Source organism: Aplidium turbinatum, chromosome 15, assembly GCF_918807975.1.
Source record: "Aplidium turbinatum chromosome 15, kaAplTurb1.1, whole genome shotgun sequence".
Lineage (NCBI taxonomy): Eukaryota > Metazoa > Chordata > Ascidiacea > Aplousobranchia > Polyclinidae > Aplidium > Aplidium turbinatum.
Window position 1 is genome coordinate 14,055,825 of NC_137486.1, and position 27,892 is coordinate 14,083,716.

The 27,892-nt window shown below is 40.4% G+C and overlaps 1 protein-coding gene across 2 annotated transcripts in view; it reads left to right on the forward strand.

Moving 5' to 3' along the window:
• The window catches only part of LOC145784195 (G protein-activated inward rectifier potassium channel 3-like), a 41,613-nt gene extending 15,438 nt beyond the window's left edge, over positions 1-26,175 (forward strand). Inside the window, exons 3-13 of one of the 2 annotated variants that reach the window (XM_082595967.1) lie at positions 1,173-1,286; positions 1,698-1,889; positions 3,075-3,165; positions 9,510-9,614; positions 12,404-12,516; positions 18,170-18,320; positions 20,376-20,502; positions 21,083-21,180; positions 21,584-21,673; positions 23,924-24,018; positions 25,333-26,175. In XM_082595967.1, coding sequence (XP_082452093.1) covers positions 1,173-1,286; positions 1,698-1,889; positions 3,075-3,165; positions 9,510-9,614; positions 12,404-12,516; positions 18,170-18,320; positions 20,376-20,502; positions 21,083-21,180; positions 21,584-21,673; positions 23,924-24,018; positions 25,333-25,909 — 1,753 coding nt within the window. In that variant the 3' untranslated portion in view covers positions 25,910-26,175. The remainder of the gene's footprint in view (positions 1-1,172; positions 1,287-1,697; positions 1,890-3,074; positions 3,166-9,509; positions 9,615-12,403; positions 12,517-18,169; positions 18,321-20,375; positions 20,503-21,082; positions 21,181-21,583; positions 21,674-23,923; positions 24,019-25,332) is intronic. The other variant, XM_082595968.1, reaches the window with a different exon arrangement.
• Positions 26,176-27,892: the final 1,717 nt, after the last annotated feature.

Sequence of the window (27,892 nt, forward strand, 5' to 3'; positions counted from 1 at the left end):
GATGATTATGTGCCTGATCTGATACAGACGTTGGCGATCATGGTCTTCCAAACTTCTCTGTCATTTGCCATTCGTATAAAATCGTTCGTTTTAACTGTTGTGTTTGTGGCCCATTGATTCAAGCTGTTTAAATAAGTTAATCTTTGTCGACCTCTGCTTCTTTTTCCCTGTATCATCCCCAATAGAGCTAATTTTTCCAAATCTCCATGTCTGTGAATATGACCTACAAATTGCATCTGACGCCTTCTAACTGTTGTTATTAATCTCCTTTCTGCATTTACCAATTTCATAACTTCGTCATTACTCTTCTTTTCAGTCCAAGATATCCTCAACATCCTTCTGAGAAACCACATCTCAGCAGCCTCTAGTCTTTTCTTCATATCTTTACTTATTGTCCAGCATTCACATCCGTAGGTTAGAATTGATTCTACATATGCTTTTAAAACTTTAATTTTGGTCTTTATTGTCATGTTGCGATTCCTGAAGACTGTGCTCATTTTACTGAAAGTATCCTTTGCTATGGCGATTCTCTTTTTAATTTCAGTGTCACTTTTGCCATCGGAAGTTATAATATATCCAAGATATTTAAATTTATCAACTTGTTTCACTGTAACACCATTGAGTGTTAGGTTGCAATTTGGATAAGTTTTCTTTTTTGATACCGTCATGCATTCTGTTTTTCTTGAATTTAACTCTAAACCCATTGCTTTACTGTTATTGACAACAGAATTTAATAAGTCCTGTAGATTGTTTGCAGATTCTGCTATCAAGACTGTATCATCAGCGTATCTCAAGTTTGTTATATTTTGTCCTCCAACCTTTACTCCATTCATATTTTCGATGTCTCTCTTCAACGTATAACAAGACTTAAACGTTTTTCATTCTTTCGCACCTTCATCATTTGATTTTTTGTACTGTTTGCTTTCAGCTTAGCTGAAGATGATCTAGCTGCTAGCTGACCGAAATCGATTTTTAGCTGTTTATGATTGAACTGACTCGTGTGAAAATAAATTCGTTTGTATCAGATTTCTATGACGATCAATGTTAGGATGAACTTTGGGGGTTTGTGATATTCGTTATTTTGTTGATGAAGAAAGGACTAAAGCAAAAATCATTTCACAGCAGCTTATTAAAACCTAAAATTAATACGAGGCCATATTTTCTGTGTTTAGACGGAGCCAACTCAAAAAAGATCAGACTCAAGACAACAAGGCTCGGACCAGTTTTTTCCAAACTCAACCATTAACCAGTTCGAAGAAGCCCGTGAAACGTCGTCAGCAAGCAAGGTCAGGCGCGGTAGAGTTAAAAATAGATTTACGATAAATTATTAAAAGTTTTCTCATTACTTTTTTATCGTGCTACTGTTTAACTGGGATCTACTTTGCTTAATTATAATACGTTAACAAGGGTATATGGTTTTTACAAAATTTACGTCAACAGAGATAGTTTTACATCAATTAAAAATGTATGTGCTTTTGAGAGTGAAGAAGTGTTTTATTGACCCGTTTTTGCTGTAATCCAGGCATTATCAACCTTTGTTTAAATTATGCAGGCATAGACTATTGGGAAGTTTCTTGAGCCATCTTTACTTCAATAATAGAACTTGTTCTGTCGTTAAGCTGATCAAAACTTCTATTACTGGGAATAAAATTATTTGGTTTTTTTTCAACATATTGTTTCCTATTTTCGAATTTTAGGTTCGTCACCAAAAAGGGCCATTGCAACGTGCGACATGCCAAAATCAGCAGCGAAACAATGTTGTATATTGGCGATCTTTTTACCTCCATTGTCGATTTGAATTGGAAAAAAAATGCTGTCATATTTGTAGCTACGTATACTACCTCGTGGTTAATATTTGCTCTTGTATGGTATCTCATCTCATACTTCAGGTTTGAAAATGTCAATGCATTTTATAACCTTTTTAATACTGCGTTTCTAGACTAAGCTGAATTTGTTTGAAATGAATTTTATCTGATAGAATTCGGTAGAGAGTTTGCTTGTTGTACCTTAAGCACACAAAGCCTAGGAACGTGACATATTTACGTTCATTTTTAACACTAGCAGAAAAAAAGTACATTAACAAACTTTATATCGAACATTTTCGGCACCACAAATCAATCCTTTTTACAATGATTCAACGTCTGCAGACGCTGTAATTATACTGAAAACATATCCACTGTAAATAAGATCTTGAGACGTTGTAGGCTAAATTACTGTAAGCTACTGTATTTCACACAGGCGATATATTTAGTTTCATTAATCAAGCAACATGCTTAACTGATACAGTAGCGTAGCCAGGAGTTTTGAAAGGGGGGGGGGGTTTTGACCACCCAGCGGCGGGGGGTCTGGGGGGCCTCCCCCAGAAAATTTTGAAAAATTACTTTGAATTTGGTGCATTCTGAGAGCATTTTCAACAAAAATGTGGGTACGAATATTTCTGTAAAATGGTGCTGTCTGGTAGCATAGCAAAAGGATAAGATCATGTTTTCTTCGGCATTTTTCGGAAATAAAGCTAAGTCTCTGTGTTTTCTTGTTGCTAATTCCTGGCTGAGATGTTTGAATGTTTGGTATTGGCAAAACTCGTATCTTTTAATGCAATTTTGTTTAAAACTAGGCAATTTTTTATTAGACTGAAAGCATCATTCTTAATATCGTGACGTCACACGCGTGCCAAAGGGGGGGGGGTTGTAACCCCCAAAACCCCCCCCTTGGCTACGCCACTGAACTGATATATGGCCATTTCACTGCTTATCTAACTGGACCCTTCTTGTGGTCGAAGTCATTAAAAAGTTCTTTGCAAATCTTAAGCCCACGACAGCTTGAGCTCATGTAATTAGGTCTTGCGATTGATTTTTTGGTCATACTGTATTTGTAAGTTTAGAATAGTTAATACGTTTAATTTCTTACAACTCCTAGTGTGCACTACGCAGCATAAGCATAAGCTATATGTTGATTTCAAAGCCAAATGTATTTGCAATTCTTATTGTGATATAAAAGAATAAGCTTTTTTCTTTTGGAAATTTAATTTTACATGTGTGGTATTGACAAAATAATATAATGCTTTGTTCTTTCAGTGGAGATATTAACAACGAAGACCAGGATGACGTATGTGTGACCAGAATTAACTCGTTTGCGTCTTCTTTTTTGTTTTCCATAGAAACACAAGTGAGTGAACCATGAAAACATTCAAACTTTCCAATGAGTTTTTAAACCGTGTGCATTTTGTGCATCAATAAAATTAAATTTTGTGACTAAAAGTCGCTCAGATGTGGCAACCTTGGCTGGACGAAACAATTAGTTTGTGGTTATAACAATATCCATACAGATTACATACAGCCACTGGCAGAGAAATTTCAGCAAAAATATTGTTTTTCATAGAAAATGGACTTAACCAGATTCTTCACCTATAATTTCCTTCCGATTAGCGTAAACAATTACAGTCAGGCCCGGATTTAGGGGGGGGCAGAGGGGGCATGTGCCCCGGGCCCCCCGACTTTTGAAGGGCCCCCCTACGTGGAAAAAATGTAACTTTGTGTTATTTTTTTCTTTTCAGCCTTTAAAGACTCTGCAAATTGGTGTGTAGTGCTGGAGTAATGCTATTGTAGACGTGGAGGTGGCTTTTCGCGCCGTAGGCGCGAAAATTTTTTTACAGGGGGGCCCCCCGATCTAAAAGTGCCCCGGGCCCCCCATCAGCTAAATCCGGCCCTGATTACAGTAGTATATTTTAAGGTTTAGAAGCTACGCCTTTGCAAACATGCTTCCCTCGCTCCATTTTGCTTTGAAGAACTTGGTCTTTATCACAAAACGTCAGTTGAACAGTTATCTAGAACAACTCCATTTCTTTATCCTTAGCGTCTTTAATTTTAAGTTCACTTTTTTCAGATCTCTTTTTCTTTCTTTGTTTTCTTTGGTGCTCTTTTATTTCTTTTGGTTATTACCCTATTCAAAAGTGAAGTATTTTTCTTTTCTCGTCCAAAACTTTCAAACTGTCTCACATTGTGTCCACGAAATACTCCTCATTGTCTTCAGCATTCGTTCACTTATGATATCACTTGTAATCTTATGGAGAGAAGTGTCTATTCACACATCATTCGAATCATTCTCATTTCTCTTGTTTGCACTAGCTAGACACCCATCCTCTTCATCATCCTACATTTAGATCCATAACACATCACTTTTCTTACACATACCTGGGATATCGTTCCTCTCGATCTTCCAGAGAGCGTTTCGCCAGGAAGTGCCTGATAATTCTTTCCGCGCGATTCATGGTATCATCTTTTCCAGCGTATCTCCTAGAATCTAGATTGCAAAAATTTCTAACAACTCTTATCACATCTTAATTCCAATTAAATGCAAAAAATTGTAAAGAAATGAAATTTTTAAAATAGTAAAAATTAGACAATACAAAAAATGTTTGGTTTCTACTCGGTCATTACTACAGACTGTTACTTCAATAGTTTCATCGACTAGCACAATGATTGGTAAAAGAGTAGTGTAGTGTCAGTAATTTCCACCTTTAAATTGGGGTGATATCTCAAGACATGAAAAATACAGGTCGTATTGTTTGGGCTTGCATGTTGAGATCAATACATTTTATTGATTTTGCAAATTGTGCAGGTTTTAGTTGGCTTGATTGTATAATTAGGCATAGCTGGTACAGCAGACTTTTTGGCAAACTATTATAATCAGGATTGCCTACTCATGACGTTGAGGCTTGATAAAAGGTACTTTGTAATAATATAATAGTTTTTTTGGTGAGTGAGGAAATAAAGGCTTGGGCAAAACATGGTTATTCACTATTCAAGGTAAATATTTATCTTTTTGCAGTAATCTAGCATTTACATCAGGGTGCCTAAAATTTCGTAGTCACGGATCGCATTTCGCTAGTCATGATTCTTGGCAGGCCACATTACATTTTTCACCTATTTTTGTCCTTAAAATTTGGCAAAAAATTCGGAAATTTTCGAAAATCTTCTCCTTCGTCGTGTGAGCCTCTGGGGCCGAGGGTTATCTTTTTACCACCTCAGATTCACCATGTTTCCTGACTACACTGGAAGGCTACTAGAGAGCAGCCAGTCTGTGGTTTCATCATCCAAGATGTGCAGACCTTCCTTTGTTAGGTGGCTTGAAGATGATACAGTCGTTGATGATGTGGTCTGTGGTCTGTTCCTCAGTACCACATTCACAGGAGGAGGAAGAGGCCATTCCCTATTGGTGCGTGGTTAAGCAGAAAAGTCCGACGCCCGTGCGAAGGCGGTTGAGACACACCCACGCTTTTCTTTGCAATGTGTCCGATGGGGCGTGTGTCGGGGTCGAGGATAAACGAACGGGGTGTGGTGGTACTTGACTTCCATTCAGAATTCTATGTGTGGTCCGCCCAATTAGCCACAGAGATGTCTTGTTCATCAGCTTCGTTGATCAGAAGTTAAGCGGCTGGCACGAATGGGTGCTTGATTCCAGTCGACGGATGCGCTCGTTTGAAGGAACAGAGACCTTGTGGTGGAGAAGATGGTTGGACTCCAATGCACGTCGACCGAAGGACATAGTGGCTTCTTCACGACGAAGCTCAGAAGGTTGGATGCCAGCAAGAATGGGGAGATTGTCCAATGGTGTGGAACGCAGGCATCCGTCACTGTGCGCAGGGCGCTGTTTATGGCAGTGTCGATGTTGTGGCAATGAGCACTGCAGCACCAAACAACTGCACAGTACTCTGCTGAGGAGTATATAAGGGCTAAGGCTGCTATACGCAAAGTGTCAGCTCTCACTCTCCATCTGGAGCTTGCCATGCGGTTGAGTAGCGCAGCGCGCGATGAGACTTTCTTACGCAGTGATACCAAATGGTGACAGCAGTGTGTGAGCGATCTGTCTAATGTCACCCCAAGATACTTTGGTTCGGGGCGAAAGGACAGCGATTTTCCATTATTTTGGACATGTAGCACAAGATCAGCTTCCCGGTTATGTAAATAGAAAGCTGCTGCCACAGTTTTGGTTTCGCTAAGTTTCAGTCGCCATTTCTGGAATTAGCTGATAGGGTTTTTATGTCCTGGCTCAAGGCGTTTTCCAAGTTTACCACGACTTTGTGGAGTGGAGAATTGCCAAGTCATCCGCATATGCGTATTTTGCGTAGACAGTAGTTGGTAAATCTTGAGTAAGGAAAAATGATGGCAAGGGAAAGTTCTTGAAAAAGATATATGATTAGTCTACATCAGTGGTTCTCAACCGAGGCTCTTCTGGAGAGACTCGATGCAAAAGGAAAAGAACGCTGGACGGAGACCATCCAATCTATCGATCTCTCGCACTCAAGCCGTACAGCGTGGAGCACACTCAATAACCTTACGGGACGATCAAGACAATCACCCCGACAATGTCCCATTCCTGCTAATAGGATCGCATCACAGGTAATAAAAAATGGGATATATAAGCCGTGTGATCGTACCTCCGATCGGTTTGTTACCAAAGAAGTGACAAAGCTTTGGAAGATCAACACACCTGACCAGGAGAGCATTTCTAGCTCCTTCTCACGGAGCGAATTCAATGCTGCCCTCAAGCACCTAAAACCTGGTAAGGCCCCTGGTCCAGATAGGATATGTCCAGAGCTTATCATCCACGCTGGTTATATTCTAAAGTCCTGGTTATGCGATTTCCTGTCGTCCTGCCTGCGCCGCCTCAAGATTCCTAAAGTATGGAGAAGATCTCTGGTCGTCGCGATCCCTAAGCCAAACAAACCACTAGACGATGCAAAGAGCTATCGCCCCATCTCCTTGCTCTGCATCCCTTTCAAGATCCTTGAGAGACTGATCTACGCCCGTGTCGAACCAATAATTGACCCACTGCTTCCCAGCGAACAAGCTGGATTCCGACACGGGAGGTCAACTGTAGACCAAGTCACACTACTAACTCAGGATATTGAGGAGAGTTTCTCGGCAAAGAGGAGGGCGGGGGCTGTTTTTATCGACCTAACAGCAGCCTATGACACTGTTTGGCACCGTGGCCTACTCTACAGGCTGCTCCGCCTACTCCCTGGCAGGCACATGGTCAAAATGATCATGGAACTCATCCACAACAGGAGTTTTACCCTTACCACCGGAAGCGGAGGGCCGGGTGGACTGCGGCGACTCGGGGGCGGTGTCCCGCGGGGATCGGTATTGGCTCCCCTCCTTTTCGGCGTCTGTGCGCATGGCCTGCCATCGGCGGCATCTCACGGATATGCGTGTGCTGATGGCTTGGCCATCTTGCGCGCTGCGAGGGACTGGCGATCATTACGGGCGACGTTGAGCCAAGACATGACGACCATATCTGGATACCTCCATCAATGGAAACTGAAGCTCAGCGAAAGTAAAACTGTGACGGCAGCCTTCCATCTCAACAACAGGGAGGCAAAACGTGATCTGAAAGTGACCGTTAACGGCAAAATTCTGCCGCCCTGCCCAGAACCAACATACCTTGGGGTTACACTTGACAGGTCACTCACATACCGTCACCATTTACAGTCACTACGCAAAAAGCTGACATCTCGCGTCGCCCTGCTGAGACGTTTGGCAGGCACAACTTGGGGCGCAGGTGCTGACACCTTGCGCACTGCAACCCTGGCTTTGGTTCACTCCACTGCTGAATGCTGCACCCCTGCCTGGTGCCGCAGTGCCCACACCCGCCTCATCGACAGCCCAATCAACGACGCATTGCGAATTGTGACTGGATGCCTGCGCCCAACTCCAACAGAGTATTTACCAATCCTTGCAGGCATCCAACCTGCTGAGCTTCGCCGAAAGGGAGCCATTATACACCTGGCTCGCCGGGCGGGGGATCCTGACCACTTGCTCCATGCAAAACTCAACATCCCACCTCAGGAATCTCCCCGGCAACTAAAGTCAAGACACCCCTTTGTGCCAGCTGCTGTTGAATTACTACAACCATTCAGCGATCGTGCCATCAGCGCAGCACACTTCATGGAAGACACTTGGAATGCAGCATGGTGCGCCACCGACACCAAACTACATGGTTTTATGCCCCACCCGGTGGCGCGCCCCCCTGGTATGGACCTTCCTCGGCCGACTTGGGTCAAGCTCAACAGAATCCGAACCGGAGTCGGTCGCTTCCATTCCAACATGCACAAGTGGGGTCTGGCTCCCTCATCGGCCTGCGAATGCGGCGCGGAGGAACAAACTGCTGACCATGTCGTTCTCGAATGTCCCATCTACAAGGCACCAAATGGAACGCATGGTATAGCAACGCTAGACGAAGCTACACTCACCTGGCTCTCCACCACCTGCCCTGAAATTTGATCTAGTCTCAAACGAAAGAAGAAGAACCGAGAGTCCGCGAATCCCAAGGGGTCCGTGAAGCGACTTCAGGGGGTCCGTGAAAGTTTCCGAGTTTTCAGCATGATTGATAAATTACAAGATTTAAAAATTGTTTATGCTTTGTTTATGTATTAGCCTACAATGATTCTCAAACTTTAAGTCGCAACGCATTGGTACTTTGTTTGAAATTGCAAAGGACATTGCACAAAGGTTTGGTTTCTTAACTAAAAAAAATATCATATAAATGACTTAAACCTTTCAATAAGGCTATGTTTAACTTTTTTTGAGACAGCGGATTGTTGATCAATGATTAACTTTGAAATGCAAGCGTTAGTCAGCAGTCTATCACCATTCACAGTTTTGCAATGACTGTGATAATAACGAATTAATAGCCTATTGATTACAAATGAAAAAAGGGAGAAGTTTTTTCTAACGGTCGCAAAATTTCTATTAACTTTTGATAAAATTTATAGAAGAACGTCAAATCAACATATAGATTACTGATGTTTGATCCTGTGTGCCAACATATAGCTCATAACATAACTTCGTCAATCTCATCAATCGTCAAGTGCGTTGCGAATTTAGCAAATTCCTCTTAGTGTGTTGCTTCGAAACTTATGTAGCATATGATTCCACAATGAGGCGCCAGACGCGATATACCAAAATTTCAAACAGAAATTTTTAGGGGTCCGCGACCGCTTTGAAGGCACCAAAAGGGTCCACCAAGACAAAAAGGTTGAGAAACACTGGTCTACGTATAGCCTACTGCATTAGGTCAATAGGTCACCGACTGATAAAAAAGGCAAGCGCGTATAGTAGGCTTGTCTGTTTTATTTGAACTTGTTGGTTTTGTAGGCTAAAACAAGACCTTTATAATATAACACTGTATTGGGCCACAAATTTTGAAATTCATATCGCTTCAACTACAAACATTCATAAAAGACTGGAAAATTTGTCCACAACTATTAAGCGATGTGACTTACGTGAGTAAGTTACGAACCCAGACGGGAGCCGAAGATATTGTTCCCGCGAGCCTCACTTTGGGCACTCCTGATCTAGATCAATCAGTGTATTATATTCAATGAATTATTGTGCTTTTTTATTTGCATGGATTTCTGTTCAAAATTCATTCATTTCACTTCCAATAAAATATGAACGTTGTGTAACTAAGTTCCAATCATAGTCAGCTGAACAATATTTTTTACGCAGGTTACGATCGGATATGGCACTCGGGCAGTCACTGACAAGTGCGCATTTGGTATGATACTCATCGTCATTCAGAGCATCGTTGGTTCAGTGGTTGACTCGTTTATGGTAAGTTTTTGTTGAACTTCTGTTGCTTGAGTTCTTTTAATTGAACTGTTAAACCGGCAGGGTGAAAACAACTATATTTTCTCACATGTATTTTTCACGGTTTGACCTTACAGTGAGCAATAGCAAAGTAGAAGATAATAACGTACAAATGAATAATAAATAAATAATAATAACGTACTTGTAGAGCAGTGGTTCTTAACCAGGGTTCGATCGAACCCCTGGGGTTCGACGAAGCTGTTTCAGGGGTTCGACGAAGCTGTTTCAGGGGTTCGACGAAGCTGTTTCAGGGGTTCGACGAAGCTGTTTCAGGGGTTCGGCGCGAACGTCCTCTTGTTTGCTTGTCGTATCCAGGCTTACACCTGGTGGTTGAAGATTTAGATTAAGTGAACGGGAAGGCAAGGAAGCCAATCTTTGTGTCCACCTTCAGGCATGCCTTTAAGTGTCCTGCCACAAACACAGCCGCATGCTCTTGAGCGGTGTCGAACCGGCGCCCTTTCGATTGCCGTTCCAGTGTTCTCACCACTCACCACACTATGCAGCCGACATATGCAACGTCCTCTGAAACATTAACACACGGCCTACTGAATGGCATATCAGGAAATATTTTTGGAAAATATTGTCCAGCTGAAACTTGATTGCGGTTTACATGACGGTAAATAAACATCTGTGTGTTTGACGCGTGATTAAATGATGCCATCTTCATGTAACACAGAATGCAAAAAAAAAATGTTTACGTTACATTGTTAAAACAAACGGTAAGAAAAACTTTATTTTCTCAAAACATGAATTTCCTCACGTTTGCTTTTTGGATGGAACGGTAGAAGCAGGGCTCTCACTAAGGAAATTTCCTTAGTTTAAGGAAATTTTGTTCTGCTTTGAAATTTTTTCAACGACAGCAGATATAAACAGTCCATACTTGGATGACATTATTGAGCTTCAAGAAAGCGAAATGCTAAGAAACTTCAACACAACAAATCTTCAAACGGTGGAGAGTTATCTTCTTATTAGGCTACAAAAGTTGCCCTTGAAGTTCTCATGCCATTCGTAGGCAGTATATGGCCTATTGGTCACAGAAAAACAACAACATAAGTCTCATTGATGCAGTAATGTATTACTATTAAATGTGGTAGATTTTTGTTTTTGTGATTCAGGAAAAATTTGGGGTTCAACGAAAGCTTGCAGATTAGCGTAAGGGTTCGACAGGTTAGTAAAGGTTAAGAACCACTGTTGTAGAGGCTTTGAATTACTGACGCAGGCCCGGTCACCGAGATTGACAGAGTGCAGTTTCCGATTGTTGAAGTCTTGCTGCGTGGAACTATTCCATCCCTTAGATGTCGCTGAATGGAGAGCAGTCCTTAACGTGCGTTGCTCAAGCGCACACCCCGAGAGTCGAACCAGCGTCGCTTGATCTTGAAGATTTTTCGTTCCAGAAGTCACGCGCTAACCAACTGAGCTATCGGGATGACTGAGCTATCTGTTATGAAAAAGATTGGCTTAATGATTACATTTATTCCAATCTTCCTAATTATCTTGCTTGGAGCCTTAAGATCAACTGAGGATGATTTAATCACGTTTAGCCTGAGAAGCTTAATTTTTGAGCCCTTCAATTCTGTATCCATCTGAAAACCTCCTAACTAAGGTTGAAAGAAGAACCGAAAAGATTGACTGTAGTGTAGGCTAAGCGTTTGCTATGATATAAAAACAAATTAAAGGCCAATTTTTGATTGTTTTATTGATTTTTTGATCAGTTTTGTTAATTATTGTAGCTCTGGGAACATAAATATTACTTCGGTACAACCGTTGTACCAGTTATAGCAGCGTATGGTTAAGTGTTTGGGGTACAGTGTTTATGTTCTCCGACCTCGGCTTCAGTGTTGCCAGATTTTGCTAAATTTTTGTTTTTTTTATTTTTTTTATTTTAATTTTGCAGAATCTGAAACGGCGACTTTCACAAAACACTTACAAAAGCAAAGAGTTCTATTTTCTATAGTAAAGTTTTAGAACGCAATGCAGAGAACAAGAAACAGTGCTTTGAAAAAAATATTGCAAATAAATTTTTTTGTTTATCGTTTTGTATCAAGCGGGAATCGGCCTCGGCCTTTTTTTTAACAACTCTGACTCCGGACACACCTAAATCTTTCCGACTTCACGACTCCAACTCCACAGCCCTGGTTACTTCTACCATGTGTAGTTTGGCGGTAACTTTAAATCGCAGCAGAAACTTTTGCACAAAGTTTTATTTTTACGGACCACATGGGATTTAACGATTTTTATATATTTATCTGTATTTAAACACCAGCTGTCTTCGTAACTAAACAAATGCAAGCTCAAGAGTCAATGGTCTATTCTCAACGTTACGCGTGCAACAAGCAACGTAACTCATAATATAGGCACTGTTTCGTCATCACTCTTGTACTGAACAAGAAGAAGATTCCTGTACTTAAACCGCAGTAACTTTGAACCGCTACAAAAAATCGGTGACGGAGCCTGCGTCCATCAACGTGGACGTGACCACGATTGTTTGAGAGGAATCGCCCCCACCCCAAATCTATCTTGCCCGTCCAAAAACAAATAATGCTTTTAACACTGTTAGAACCAACATTTTTTGGACTTAAAACACAGTTTAGGAAAATTGCTTGCAGTGGTCAACTGATTCATTTTAACGAGTAAATTTGCTACATATTTTAAGAGTGCACAGAACTGCCGACACGAAGCATCCGACAAGGTTTATATAATTATTTGCGCGTGAATATTCCCGCTATTTAATAATTGTAATGTTTATTTTTCAGGTTGGATGTATGTTCGTAAAGATATCTCAACCGAACAAAAGAACTGCAACTCTGGTGTTTAGTGAAAAGGCTGTGATCTCATCACGCGATGGAAAGCTTTGCTTAATGTTCAGGTCATTTGCCAGATTCGAAAAGAAACAGTATTCTGTTTCCATTTTGAAAACACTGCTAGATAAAATGTCAACGTTTCAGAGTACAAAGTGTTTGCTTTATCACACTGTTGTATTTCCAGACGTTTAATATAAAATAAACAATAATAATTGTAGCGATAGCCAACCAAGTGAGAAAACCATTTACCTCTTGTTACTTACTGATTCACTGTATAAAATCAACGCAATATATAGTAAGAAAGAAACGCAAAACAATCAACTGAGGAACGTGGTACAGAACGCTCAATTGATTACACGCGCAGTGCGGTGGTAATCAATTCCAACGTCTGTACCAGAAAACGCTGAACTGTGATTATGTAGTGACGCTGGTCACGAGTTACATATATTCAACGTAAATGAAATGACGACTATAACACCTCCCCGATAATTTTTATACACAAAGAAAAATATGAACAAGACACCGAATTAAACAATAACTCTCAAAGTCCGAAACGGGCCGGAGGTCTGCGGCGACGGCTCGACCTTCGTGGGTTGTGTGGCCCGAATTCCGGTACAGTCGGTGTGTCGTCCGAATCCGTTCGAGCTGAGGTGGAGACAGCGGAGGAGTCGACTGTTGGTGCAGGAGTTTCTCCTGGCTCCTGGTCCTCCGATGATGCATAGCGAGGTTGCAGTTGGTCCATATGGCGCCTCCACGTCGGACCATGTGGCAGCAGACGTACCAGGAAGATTCGGTTACCCTGTCGCTTAATCACCTCGGCTGGAACCCAACGAGGATCCTGGCTCCGTCGTGGAGTGAATGATAGCGCGTAACAGGGATCTCCCGGTTTGAAATGTCGTTTTGTACCTTCGGAGGCGTTCGTGTTGTGAGGTTTTTGTCGGGGTACCACTTGAGACGATGTGGGGAGAAGCGTGTCGATCTTGGTTCGAATCTGACGATTGTTGAGTAATTGGCTTGGAGAGTAGCCACTCGGAGTGGGCGTGCGTCGATACTGCTGTAGGAATTCCAAGACGGCTTGTTTCGGAGGCAGGGAAGATTTGCGAAGTGCTTGCTTGAACGTACGTACGAGGCGCTCCGCCGCTCCATTGGTTTCCGGATGGTAAGGGGCACCCGTGATGTGTACCATACCCCTCTCCTTACAGAAAGTTTGGAATTCTGTGGATTTAAAAGTAGTAGCATTATCGGTAACTATAGTATGGGGATAGCCGAAATGAGCAAAATCTTCTTCTAGCAGGTTGATAGTAGCTGTTGACGATAAGGAAGTAGTAGCATGAATACATGGGTATTTAGAAAAAGCATCAATGCTGAGTAACCAATGGTAACCCATGATTTCTACCGCATGATCCATGTGCAAGCGACTCCACGGTGCTTCTGGAACCGTCCATGATTGGACTTGGGTTTTAGATTGCGGTTGATATTCGCCACAGGTACTGCACTTGTGACAAAGTTCCGCTATGTCTCGATTGATGTTTGGCCAGTAGACGGACGTCCTTGCCAACTGCTTCATTCTCTCAATGCCGAAATGTCTTTCGTGAAGCAACTGAAGGACGGAAGGACGAAGTTTGGAAGGGGTGACCACTCTGGAACCGTAAAGTAGACATCCGTAACAAGTAGAAAGAGAGTCTGCGTACTTACCGAACGGTTCGACCGGGTCTTGTGGAGAAGACTTGGCCGGCCATCCTTCATGAATGAAACGCATTACCGTGGAAATGATAGGATCTTTAGAAGATTCTTTACGTAGTGAGGCAGCATTTGGGGTCTGGACCTGCAAATCCAAAGCATCGATAGCGCAGACGATATCAATGTCATCCGCACTTTCCTCTTCATCGAAGACTTTATCCCCTCCTGCTGGTAAGCGACTCAAAGCATCAGCGTTTTGATGATCCTTCGTCTTCCTGTACTCAATAGTGTAGGTAAATTGCGATAAAAAGAGTGCCCAACGAGCCAAACGATTTGCTGCCAAAGAATGTGTCGATTTGGTCGGGCCAAAAAGACTAAGCAATGGTTTATGATCTGTGACCAAAATGAATGATCTACCAAAAAGATATTGATAGAATTTCTTTAGCGCAAAAATTATCGACAAAGCCTCTTTCTGAATTTGACTATAGTTTCTCTGCGAAGCTGTTAATATCTTTGAAACGTTTGCTATAGGCCGTTCTGTGCCATCTGGGTAACGGTGAAACAAAGTAGCACCGATGCCCACACTAGAAGCATCACATGCGATACCTACCGGAAGTGAAGCATTGAAATGTGTAAGAACCTCATCAGTAGATAGATGATGCTTCAGCTGAGTAAAAGAGTTTTCCTCTTGTTTTCCCCATCTCCAAGGAATGTCCTTTTTCGTGAGATGGTATAGTGGTTCTGCTACAGTGGAAGCGTTCAACGGTAGAAACTTCGAATAAAATTGTAAGGAACCTAAAAACGAACGAAGAGAAGATACGTCAGTGGGGGCAGACATCTCCAGTACGGCGTTTACCTTGGGACCTTTGGAGATGCCCTGCCTGGACAAAATGTGTCCGAGATACTCTACCTGAGGTTGTGCAAACTTACACTTGTCTTTCCTACACCTCAGGCCTTTTGAGTGAAGTCGATCGAGGAGCCGTCTAAGATTCTGGAGATGCTCCTCAGCAGTAGTGCCACTGACAAGAATGTCGTCTAGGTAGACTGCAACCCCTGGAAGGTCGGCTGTAAGGTCGTCCATGATCTTCTGAAAATAACCTGGAGCAGAAGATATGCCAAAAGGTAAAACATTTTGTAAAAGTACGCCACGGTGAGTGCTTAATGCGAGTCGTTTTCGACTGTCAGGACCAAGTCGAATCTGATTGTAGGCATCAGCCAAGTCTATCTTGCTGAAACCGTACCCACCACCCAACTTTTGCATTAAGTCTTCTGGTAAGGGTAACGGGTGACGATGGGTCTCCAGGGAAGGGTTCACCGTGACTGAATAATCGCCACAAATGCGTAACTTGGCCTTCGCTCCTGAAGAGTTTGAAGGTTTACGGACTGGAACAACCGGTGTGCCCCAATCGCAAAACTGAACTGGTGTCCATACACCACGTGCAATGCCCGAATCATAGGCTTGTGCTAAGTCCTCCTTTAGCGCGAAAGGTACAGGCCTAGGTTTTAGAAAAACAGGTTTAGCATCAGACTTAAAATCTATGTCTAGTTCATAATCTCGTAAGCACCCGAGTTCAGGCTTAAAAACATCTTTGAACTCGTCACATAAGAGGGAGCATGCCTTCTCCAGACTCTTATCAGGCTTGTCGCATGACTGGATGCTCTGTAAAGTAGAACAGTTAGACAGAAGGAATTTATCGATAGAAATTCCTAAAGACGAGATTGCATCACGACCTAGCAAGTTCAGTCCTTTGACTGTCGTGACTACAAAAGGAATATTTTCTGACCTTCCCGTGGAAGGACAAGTTACCTGGGCCGTGAAAGAACCCGTGATTGGTACTAGATGCTTGGTAGCAGATTGGAACTGCGACACTGGTGCTTGCAATTGAGGTGCGCCTACCCGAGTCCAGACGTCGTTGGAAAGGAAATTTCCATTTGTAGCAGTGTCCAGTTCTAAGTGTGTGGTTACCGAATTAATGGAGATCGGTACTTCCAACTTTGAATTTCGAGGTTTTCTGCAAGAACTAGAAAGCATGTTAATTTCCTCGATACAATTTACCTTAGAAGGTTTGAACTGTCTAGCTTTCTTTCGACAAACACTCTGTAAGTGTCCCGTAATATTGCAGAAATGGCAAGTGGCTTTCTTAAACCTACAGTCATTGGCGTTGTGGTTGGAATTACCACAACGATAGCATTCTTTATTTTTAGAAGAAAAGAAAGTACCTGTAAGTTGCCTAGTTTTTGGAGGTTTGCTGATGGTCCTTACTTTCGCAACTGGTGCTGGTGGAGTGCCGTAAACAGTTTCTTTGGCCACCTTGGCTGCCTCTTCGGTTTCTGATGCAACCTCCACCGCACGTTTGAAAGTAAGTTCATCAGCTCTGATTTTGAATAACGCCTTAAGCACCGCCTCGTTACCTATTGAACAAATAAAACGAGTACGTAAAGCTTGGTCCAATGGATTTGAAATGGACGAGAAGTCACAGGTGGCAGCTGCCTGGCGTATGCGGACGGCTAGTTCTTGAGCTGTTTCCCCAGGCTTGCGCTTCATTTCGCTCCAGAAACGGAATCGCTCCCTCACGATGAAGCGTTTTGGGTCGAATTGTTGAGCCATGTAATTTGTAATTTCCATCATGGTGAGATCGTTGACTTCTTTTGGGTTTGTTTCCTGCGCAGCCAAATTTGTTAACATTTTGTAGATTGTAGGTGATTGATTGGTGAGAAAAACCTGCGGCATTTTGTCTTGTGCGACTGAATGTGCTGCTACAAAGGTGTTAAACCTCTTCCAATAGTCTGCCCACAATTCAATGGTGGCATCGAACGTTACGAACTTAGGTAAAGATACCTGCTGTTGTATTGTTGTTGGTTGTGGTCTTGAAGTTTGGGCTCGCATTTCTCGTAGTTGCTCCATGAGTAGTTTCGTCTGATCTTGGTGACGTTGTTCTTGTTCTCGGTGACGTTCTTCTTGTCTGGCAATTTGCTCCTTTGTTTGGCGTTCTTGGTTGGCAATTTGTTGTTGCAGGACTTCGATCAGTTTCTCCATGTTTCTAAAATCCTGTAGAAATTCTGTAAAGATCCTGCCGGCGACGCCAGTTAAATGTCTGTTGTATTTCCAGACGTTTAATATAAAATAAACAATAATAATTGTAGCGATAGCCAACCAAGTGAGAAAACCATTTACCTCTTGTTACTTACTGATTCACTGTATAAAATCAACGCAATATATAGTAAGAAAGAAACGCAAAACAATCAACTGAGGAACGTGGTACAGAACGCTCAATTGATTACACGCGCAGTGCGGTGGTAATCAATTCCAACGTCTGTACCAGAAAACGCTGAACTGTGATTATGTAGTGACGCTGGTCACGAGTTACATATATTCAACGTAAATGAAATGACGACTATAACACACACTTTCTCAACATTCGAAAGCTCAATGAAAAATATCTCCATGCGATATTGTCAAGATGTTTTTTTGTAGTGAGAGGACTCGCACCATGTACAATAATCATTCTTAGCCTATTGGGAGTCATTTCACTAATAACTTCACCATTACTTTACCTTACAATTGCTTTGAAATGCTAAAACCCTGAGAGATGAGTGGTGTAGTTGCAAGGTAAAAAAATAAAAATCTGCAGAGCTATATATAAAACTGCCTTTACAATAGCAAGACTCTTTTCTTCGTTTTATTGACATGATCTAAATCTAATATAGCAGGGATTTCATTAAAGATGGATATTGCGCCAGATGTTTAATTGTGTTTATTGCAAAATATTGGAATCGCTTTTGGCGGGCTATATTTACGTATCAGGTTTGCGAGTTTACAAAATTTACCAATATCAGAATAAAGCTTTTGAAATGTAGCAATTACTAGAAATTCCTGCACAGTATATTGCTGTATACATGTATCAAGTCATTTTGATAAACTTTGACAGACTGGAAAGTTATATGTTAAATATAGCCGAACATGGAAATGTCACGGATTCCTTGTGTTGGTTTATAGACTGTTTAAAATTATCCTAAAACGTTTTATCTCTTGCGAAGAGTCGGGGATTTGCGAAACTCTCACATCGTCGAAGCACAAATTCGGGCAAAGCTGATCAAGTCCAGATTGACCCATGAAGGGGAGTTTATGGCGTTGGATCAGACGGACTTAAACGTCGGCTACACTAACGGTTCTGATCGCCTGTTCCTGGTAAGTATTCAACTTACTATGGCACCCACTATGTCTTGAAGTATTTTGTGTGGCGGCCAATTTGTAAAATTGGCAAAGCAACAAGGACGATACGTAGTTAGAAATTTAACTTTATTTTTATTTTGCCAAAAAATTAATGGTAGATTTTTTAGAATGGGCACTATACTTGCGGTACATTTTTTTCTTCATGATGTTTTTTTTGCAAATGAAACTATTGAAAATACTGTAGGCTACTTTAAATCAAACAGATTAATCTTGACATCTCTTGAAAAATAACCCAAAACAAACAACAAATTTCTTGGGGCATATTTGGGGCATTCTTGGGACTCTTCATAAGCGTGTTATAATATTATTCTCAGAATGGAAGCTTGAAAAACTGGCATTTTGTGCCAAACTAAAAAGCGAAGGCTTGTTTGACGGTAACAAAATATATACTTATGTTTTGCGGTAGGCAGCGAGTAGGCTAGAGATGTTATCGTGTATAGGCCTACAGAAGATGGATTATTATGATAACGAACATTCCCGTCTTTTGTTTTAGGGCACTTATAGTCAATCAAGTATTTTTTGATGAATTATTAATATCTGTGCATGGTGCCCTTTGCGCTAACAAAATCCAGAAAATCTGTGCATGGTGCCCTTTGCGCTAGCAAAATCCAGAAAAGTTTTATTTAAAAATAGGAATGATGAATCATTCCAAGCTCCCAACAGCTTGAAAAAATTTACCTTGGAGACATTGTCTACGCAGCACTGATTAAAGAAAAAAAAAAGAACAGCTAAAATATTTTACTTTTAATGTGATAAATCGTTTTGGTTGTTTCAAGTTTAAAGTGCGGCTTCATCAGGGATGTGAATCTTTTTTGTGCTCGTTTTTTTTTTTAAATAATATTTTGTCAAAAAAAAAACGAAAATAATTCAGTCTAACATTTAAATGCTGGAAATAGTATAAAAAACGAAAAAAGTAGAAACAACAAAAAAAACGTAAAAATATGTTGTCTAAAAAAACCGTTTTAATCATCGCTTGGCTTCACTTCTGCATCGATTTTTCACTATTTGATTGACTGCATTGAAGCTTCAGTTAAACTCTTCAGATAAAAGTATAAGCTCGTAGTAGAGCTTTTCTGGTGCAGGTGGTCTTCACATGCTCTTAGTTAAGATGGTCTGTATAATATATCGATTTGAAAAAAAAACTGCCAAAAGGGAAGTAGTAAAATTAATTATTTGAGTAATTTTGTAAAAAAAATTATTTTTAAGGTTACCTTTGAAAGTTTTGGGGTCTGCAAGCTGAAAAGAGGGTCATAAGAAGTCCGTGGGTACAGCTAGTGGTTTAATGGCAGTCGTAAAATATCTCTCCTCCTCTACACTAAACTTAGCTTATGATCTTGTAATCTGCACAACGCAAAGACGGTTAGACATAATACAACACATAATAAATCTAAATTTTTTTTCTGCAATTTGAAATGGAATTGCATTGTTCAATATGTTACTGTATGCAAAAGTAATACATAAAACCTCACCAAAAATAGCATTTTTGAGTTTGGCGGATTATAATCGGAATAGTGGAGTTTTCATGTCATCATTTCTAAAATTAATTAGCTAACAATATTTGGATGATTAGACAACATTAATAGTTCTAATGGCGTAAGCACTTAAGCAGGTCTCATGACGTGAAATTTAGTTCAAAAACATAAAAATTTAAAAAATCTTTTTTAGAAATTATGTCCATAAGGAAATAATGTTTTGGCTCATTTCCTGGTTGATGTGTAATATCTGCATTCAGTGAATGCTTATTTTTGGCAAACGTGTTTTCCTGTGTTTTTTCGTTTTTTCAAGCATACGTATATACACTCCGCCAGGCACAGAGCTAAGATACTCGTAGGTTACAGAAAAAAATAAACGCTCAAATACGATTCTGCGCATAGGGTAAAGCTCTTTTTTGAAAAGGTGACTATGACCTATAAAAACTTGATATTAATTTGTATTGAAATCCTCATTGTGAAAAACAAACAAGAAGAAAACTAATGAAACTCTGTTTCATTTTGATATTTGTAACTGCAGGTAACACCGTTGATTATATCACACATCATTGACGAAAGATCACCTTTTTGGGACATGTCTGCTGAGGATTTGAAAACTGACGAGTACGAAATTGTTGTCATTCTTGAAGGAATGGTTGAAGCAACAGGTAGTTGATTCGAACTTTTTGTTTGATTTAGTTTTGGTTGACTTCAACTATCTGGTTGTACCGTCATATTACCTTCAATAGCGTTGACAGGGGAGTCCAGAGGTACTTTTGAACCCTGAGGTGGGATAATTTTAGGGGCCGTAATCTTTGGGCCCGGCAACTTGAAGAAGCCACCGAGTATTTTTTGTATATAATGCCTTTTTCGTTTGATTTCAGGCCTGAGAATTTCGTTGGTACCGGGCCCAAATCATCTTAACGGTTCCGATACCTATACAGTACATTAGGTTGCAATTCTACAGTTTTATGTTTCACTTCTTGGTTGACGAATCAATTCCGATCCCTATCTTCGAATAACATGGCCCAAGGCCAATAACTTGAATTTTACGATGTTTTCTGAATTTTTACGATGCTTTTGATGTTTGCAGTACGAAATAAAATTGCTACTTGTCGAAACGAAACTATATTCCTTACTAAGAAACTTACCTCCAAACCAGGGGAGTCAATGTCAAAACGAAACAATTTTATTTCCAGCAGGGTTACAATTTAAGTTAATGTCTATTGTCCATCTGTATTTTTATAGGAATGACATGCCAAGCCAGGAGCTCATACACCGAAGATGAGATATTGTGGGGTCACCGTTTCAGGCCAGTTCTTATGCTGGAAAAAGGATTTTATGACGTAACTACTAAAGTTTTTATTTTTAGGGCAGGCCTTATGAAGGCCAACTGTGTTTCGTATCTTTTGTAATTAGGCCTTTTTTAAACAGTTCCATTGTAAATGTTCTGGTATGGATGTATTTCTTTCATTGGGAAATACGAATTGTTGAAATGTGCGTAGCTGAAATTTTTCAATTGATACCGGTATCAAATATTTCAACAAGATATTGAAGTGACAAAATATTAAATATCAAAACGATCAAAAACAAGCTAAAAATACCAACCAGCAGTAATTGGTTGTTGAATAATGCAGCTCGCTGTAACAAAACGTTGAAACAACGTTGAAGAAATTTGATTGATAGTTGAAAACCAACCGAAACAAGCGATATCGTAAACTACAAATTGCTCATCGCGAATTTTGTCAGGTGAATTATTCGGACTTCCACAATCACATTGAAGTCGACATGCCTTCTGACAGCGCGAAACAACAGCATGAAGATTACATGAAGAGAATGGTGAGTCGTTTTCGACTGAAAGTCTATGCTGATCATGGTCACTGATTGACCACATGACATGGCTGGTATTTTGCTGCTCCTGGCTGATCACATTCTCGCTCACTCCATGTTGCTTCAAAGAAGTCTGCTCTTCATCCTGAAAGATCAGAGTCGACCAGTTGTAGGCCATGACTTTTCTACTTTTCTCTAGCGTTAGCATCTTCAATTTTCAAGTTGCTTCTTGTCAAGTCATCTTTCATGGTCTCATCCAATGTTTTCTTTGAATTGTTCAACAATGAGCGTACTTACGCGTTTCTCCATATTTGTAAATTGCATGTTTCTGTTACGTAAGCTTATTTTGTAGCCTATTATTACAGAATCTGATTGGTATATAACGTTCTTTCTCTCACATCATACTTCTTTGGGAGCAAATCTACACTAACCTCTATCAGAGCGTGCATTATTTCCATAGGAGAAAAAATTACACAATTTTTACAAATATTACAAAATAGTATTTAAAATTTAAAAAAACCTAAATGTTGTAACGTTGGGAAATTAAAGTTGTTTAGTTTAAGTTATTTTGGCAGCCGATTGTAGCATCGAATAGACAGCGATAGACACGTGTTTCGCCCATGAGGCTGGGCTCATCAGTATCGCACCGTATTCTTGCCACTTGAGTAATCGACCGCCGCTTTACCAGTCAGTTTAACTCTTATCTTTGTGGAAAGAAAGAGCCAACAAAACCAGCAGGTGCCAGGGGTAGGTCAATGTGAAGAAAGGCGTTCTTCCCGGCTATCAGCACAAGGCTGATTACTCACTAGCACAGCGAGCTGCAGTGACGCTTCGCTAACCAGAACGGTGTAGCTTCCACGCCAGCCAGTTGAGACCTCCAATTAAACGATGCTACAATCGGCTGCCAAAATAACTTAAACGTTTAATTGGAGGTCTCAATGGTTGGCGTGGAAGCTACACCGTTCTGGTTAGCGAAGCGTCACTGCAGCTCGCTGTGCTAGTGAGTAATCAGCCTTGTGCTGATAGCCGGGAAGAACGCCTTTCTTCACGTTGTTTAGTTTGTTACTTTTCAAACATACTTGGAGCAAGGCACTGAGATCTGATTTAAAATGCTCAGCAACAAGAAGGCAGTCTTAGCTTAACATTTTAAAGATGTGATTTATTACGACAATCAAGTCTTTTCTAGCTATAAGAATTGGTTCTTTTTTATACTGTATTAGTATAAACAGACAGCACTTTTCAAGGAACACACAATATTTCACAAGGTAGCCCAATGTAGAATAGCTTAGGGGAAAAGTGGGGCAAAGCAGAACGCGGGCAAAGCGGAATATTGGAATTTTTCACGAACTGATATAAATACCGCTACCAATAATTATCTATCACGTTTAAGATTATCACGTGACGTATTTCCGCGCCAAAAGTGTGCTGAGTTAGGCATAAATTTCAGTTAGCATACTGCTCTACAAGGAGACATGTTCAAATATGCATTAGTTTTTTTTAACCTAGTAGTTGAACTATCAAAGTTAGCGATGAAATTGAAGTGTTTTCAAGGAGCACCATGTTTTGCATCTTACGAGTTAAGATTAAACAATAATAAAACATTAATAATAAATTAAACAATTACAAAAGAAGATTAAACAATCCCTTTTTAACGAGCAACCGAAGTTCATCGCATACCCAAGAACAGACGTTTTGCTTTGCTTCAAATGGTGGGGCAAAGTTGCCACGTTAGCTGAGTGGTTACGCACCGGGCCCAAGATCACGCGGCGCTGGTTCGGCTCTCGAGGTGTGCGCTTGAGCAACGCATATTCAGGACTGCTCTCCATTTAGCGGCACCTAGTGAATGGAGTAATTCCCTGGCAACAACACTTCAACAATCGGAAACTTCACTCTGCCAATCTCGATTAACCGGTCCTGCGTCAAAAGCCTCTACAAGAATGCGAAACTACCAGGAATAACCTATCAAGGCTTTGTCAGTCCAAGGATAAAGATTCAAAAACCAAACCAAAGCGAAACAAACATTTTATTTTGAAATTGAGCTATAAAATTAGTCATGTAGAAACAAAAATGTATGAGATGATGTGTGAAAATACTAGACTTGGTGAGTAGTGCGTATCATGAATATAGCGAAAGTTATAGGAGAGTTCTGCTTTGCCCTATTTTCCCCATACGATTTTTATACAGTAATAATTGTGTTCCAGTCGAAGCATTTTCATGCTGATTTACAACCTACCTGCAATTAAAGAAATTTATTTTCAGGGTTCAGAGGGAAGTTTATATCCAGGAAATGCAAGACCTTCCCTGCCAAAGCAATTGCAAGGAAACCTGTTCTCAAGGACTTCAATTTCGTCAGGGTACGATTTTGTGATATTATCTTAATGTCACCGAGTGCTTCTTTTTAACATATAACTGACAAAAATAACACGATTCATAATTAGTAAAAGCAAAAAAAAAACAGATTATTCTCTGCCATTAACCTGATGAAGAGCACTCACTTGTCTAATACTATTGCTCAGACGCAGGTTTGCCGCAGAATTTTGACAAAAATATTTCACAAAAACATTATCTTCGCACGAGGCAAACCCCAAGATGCGTCAAATTTCAATTTTTGCTGTTGCACTTTGTAAGTTGCTTTTAGAATCTACAGTTTCACCTTTAAGGACAAAATATTATCACAACCTGGCTATTAATAACGTTTACAGAAAATTGAATGAGGCAGTTCAGTGTTCACCAGGCATTTCGTAAAATAACAATATAAGTTCTTCTGGTGCAAGCTAAGCCATGCCACACAAGTAGTCACTACATGATGTAGCCCCGTGAAGAAGTCAGTCGTGTGTGATTGACGAAACGATAAAATAAAACCAGATTATCACCTTATACATTTTGTGATAGTTCAGCTTAGTTTGCATCTTCTTATTCAATATTGTAGATGTTCGTTAAATCATAACCCCATCAAGCTTAGCAAAGAAGCGATTAGAATTTGCAGAAAAACATTCATGACTGTTCTATTTTATGAAATGTGGTAGTAAAATAAGGGGTAGCAATAGACCGATTTATTATATCATATAGGGTAGCAATACGACGGACAAGCAAACAATAACATTATCATGAAGTGCATAGAAAATATGTTACATAACAATAATCGAAAGTAATGCTCAATAATAGCTGCAAAAAAATATGCTTATCCAACATGTACAGTTGATTGTTGAATTTTAGGGTGGCTTGTTTCTATTTGTAATATGCTCAAAAGTAAACTGTGGCTTTCATTTAAATTAAGTTAGACTCTTAAAGGTCTTGCCACTCCATAGATATTTTCGTTAATAGCTTTGTTTTAAATGAGCTTTTTTTTTTGAGCAGGTTCTTATGAGAAGTTTGCATAAAGTTTTCCCAAAACACATCGTCGCCTTTTTTAAGAGATGTTTAAGGTCATAGTATCCTTGAAAGTTTAACCTACTTTTTAGGAAATGTCATAATCTGAGTTTGCTTGTTAGAGTTTGCTAACATTTTATGTTTTTAATCTTCAATACATATTTTTTAGGGAAGAAATGCTTTCTTGTTTTGTAGTTTCGATTATATTTTTCATGTTTTTGAGGAAAAGATCGTCAATGCAAGAAACAAATTTTGATATACCAGTATGCAAACGATGCTTTGTTTTATTCTCTTTCTAGCCCATCATTTGCGCCATTGACAAACGGTGGAAGTGCGGACAGATACAACGAAAGTGAAGACAGATACAGATCACACAGCGATGCGAGTTTGGATAGAGCCATGCTAATGTTTGACAAGCAAATTTCAAACGGCGGTTCTTCCTCCAGTTCTTGCAATTTGAAGCGGAAAAAATTCCTGAATGGCGTAGAAGTCAATGTTGATATCTATGAAGAAGATGGCGCTTGTGACCAAACGTTGAATGAAAACAACAATAACAAATCAACTCCAAGTGCCTCACAACCTTGCAAAGACGACAAAAACCTTTCTGAGAAGAATATGAAATCAAATAATAGCCTTTTACTCAGTGACCTTTCCAACGAAGATCATTTTCATGAAAGGGACGTTACATTACCAAATACTCCATTTCCATCGACTTCGGGTCACGATTGTGTTGTTGAAGTAGAACTTTCTCAGCATTTGAAAAATCTACATTCTTTTCCTCGCGCACAATCGTCTCAGCCAGGCATGTTGGCAAACAGTGAATTAGGGTTAGCTGCAAATGTAGCGTTTTCAGAGCACAAAGAGGCAAATCGGTAGTAATGAGCCGAAGAAAAGTATCTTGCTCACGTCCTTGTATCATGATTGTACGCTTCTTTTTCGCTTTTGTGACATGTTTTAGTGCAGTTCAATGCGACGTATCTTAGACAAAATAAAACCAACCAGCTTCTATGACTTGCTTTCATAGCCAACCGGCCATCTAGCCCACTGTGTTGCCTCTTTGCCTGTATGTGTGTAGTGTGTACTGGAGCGGATCCAGCTAGTAGCCTTAGAGGGGTGGAAGGCGATTTTAACAAAAGACGTTGATGTACAGGAGGTCTACATTAATCTGAACGAGAACAAACTTATTTTCTTTTGTTTAAGGGGGGCAATCGTTCCCCTTGACCCGCCACTATGTGTGCAATTGAATTCCTAGCAACTTCACAAAAACGGTTCTTTGGACTTCCACCGTCGGCAAAGCTAAGTTATGAGAGCGTCTGAACGACGAATGGCGCCAGTTCGAGTCCAATCAAGGGTATCCAGCTTGTGCGTCTTGATAGGCTAATTTATTCTGTTGAAGACTCAATTGTGCGCTTGTGTAATGGATAGCTATTTCTTGACACTGCTGCATTCACGATAATTTTTTTCCTAAAATGCTCGGTTAGTAGCCTAGACCGCAGTACGAAAGTAAAAATTTACAATCGATCAAGATACTATCCAGAAAGCCACTTTATCTGGTCAGATCCGTACCCGACCTGGTAAAGATCTGCACCAGATAGAGCGGTTGTCTGGGAAGTCTTGGTAAAGATTACAGCTCGGCTACGCCTTCTGTATGGCAGGTACATTTTGTTGAATTCGTAGTTGTTGATTGAAAGCAACTGCTTAGTTAACCAAACCTAAAAAAAAGAAATAACACGGCCATGTTTCAACTTGCCACTGTAGCCCAATAGCTTGGCAACCAAACGAAAATCTAATATGCTCAGCACGTAAAAAAGCTTAATATCCAAGCACAGAGTCAGATTTGCCAAGTCATAACTTAGCTTAGTCATAACGCTTTAAAAAAAATAAGTGAATAGAACAATAAAACATCTAGGTTATTTTAAAACCCTACTTATATAGCCTACACAAATTATTGCTTGGCACACGCAAGGAAAGTTTAGATAGTATAAAGCAATTTTACTTGCTAAGGATAACTTCAGCTAGAAGTCTAGAAAAATGTAAATCTGATATTATAAAACTGACTGGTAATAGGCTACATGGGTTACAAATAATTACAATACTTTAGTGTTTCCACCTTATTTGACGAGACGCTTGTTAGGCTACCGCTACCACAATAGGCCTATGTCGTTTCAGCAGCAACCACACTCGGTCAAATCATAATGTGAATAGTCAGCATGTTATGGTTATTTTATTGTTGTTCTACAGCAGCTAAAGTCTTTTAGCTTTACGACAGTAGTCTACTAAGTTACTCGTTTTCCATTTATGTATCATTTTACAATGTGATCACATTATTGCGCGACTTATTTTCACTACGTCATACAAGATTCCAGAACACAACCGATAACTTTGTTGGTTAAGCGCCTGACTTTCTGCACGAAGAAACCAAGATCAAGCTGCACTGGTTCGACAATCGGAGTTTGCGCTTGAGCAACGCATTTTGAAGGACTGTTCTTCGTTCAGCGGTAGGCTACCCAATGGACGGAACTTCTACAATCGGAAACTTCAATCTGCCAATCGGGCCTGCGCCAGTGCACCAGTGGTTCAAAGTCTCTCTAAGTATGCGAAATTGATTTGGTTTTTAATTTTTATCCTCGAACTGATAAAGCCTTGATAGGTTATTTCTGGTAGTTTCGCATACTTGTAGAGGCTTTTGACGCAAGGCCGGTTACCGAGATTGACGGAGTGAAGTTTCCGATTGTTGAAGTGTTGTTGCCGGGGGATTATTCTATCCATTAGATGCCGCTGAATGGAGAGCAGTTCTTAGAATGCGTTGCTCAAGCGCACACCCCAAAAGTCGCACAAACGCCGCTAACCATTTGAGCT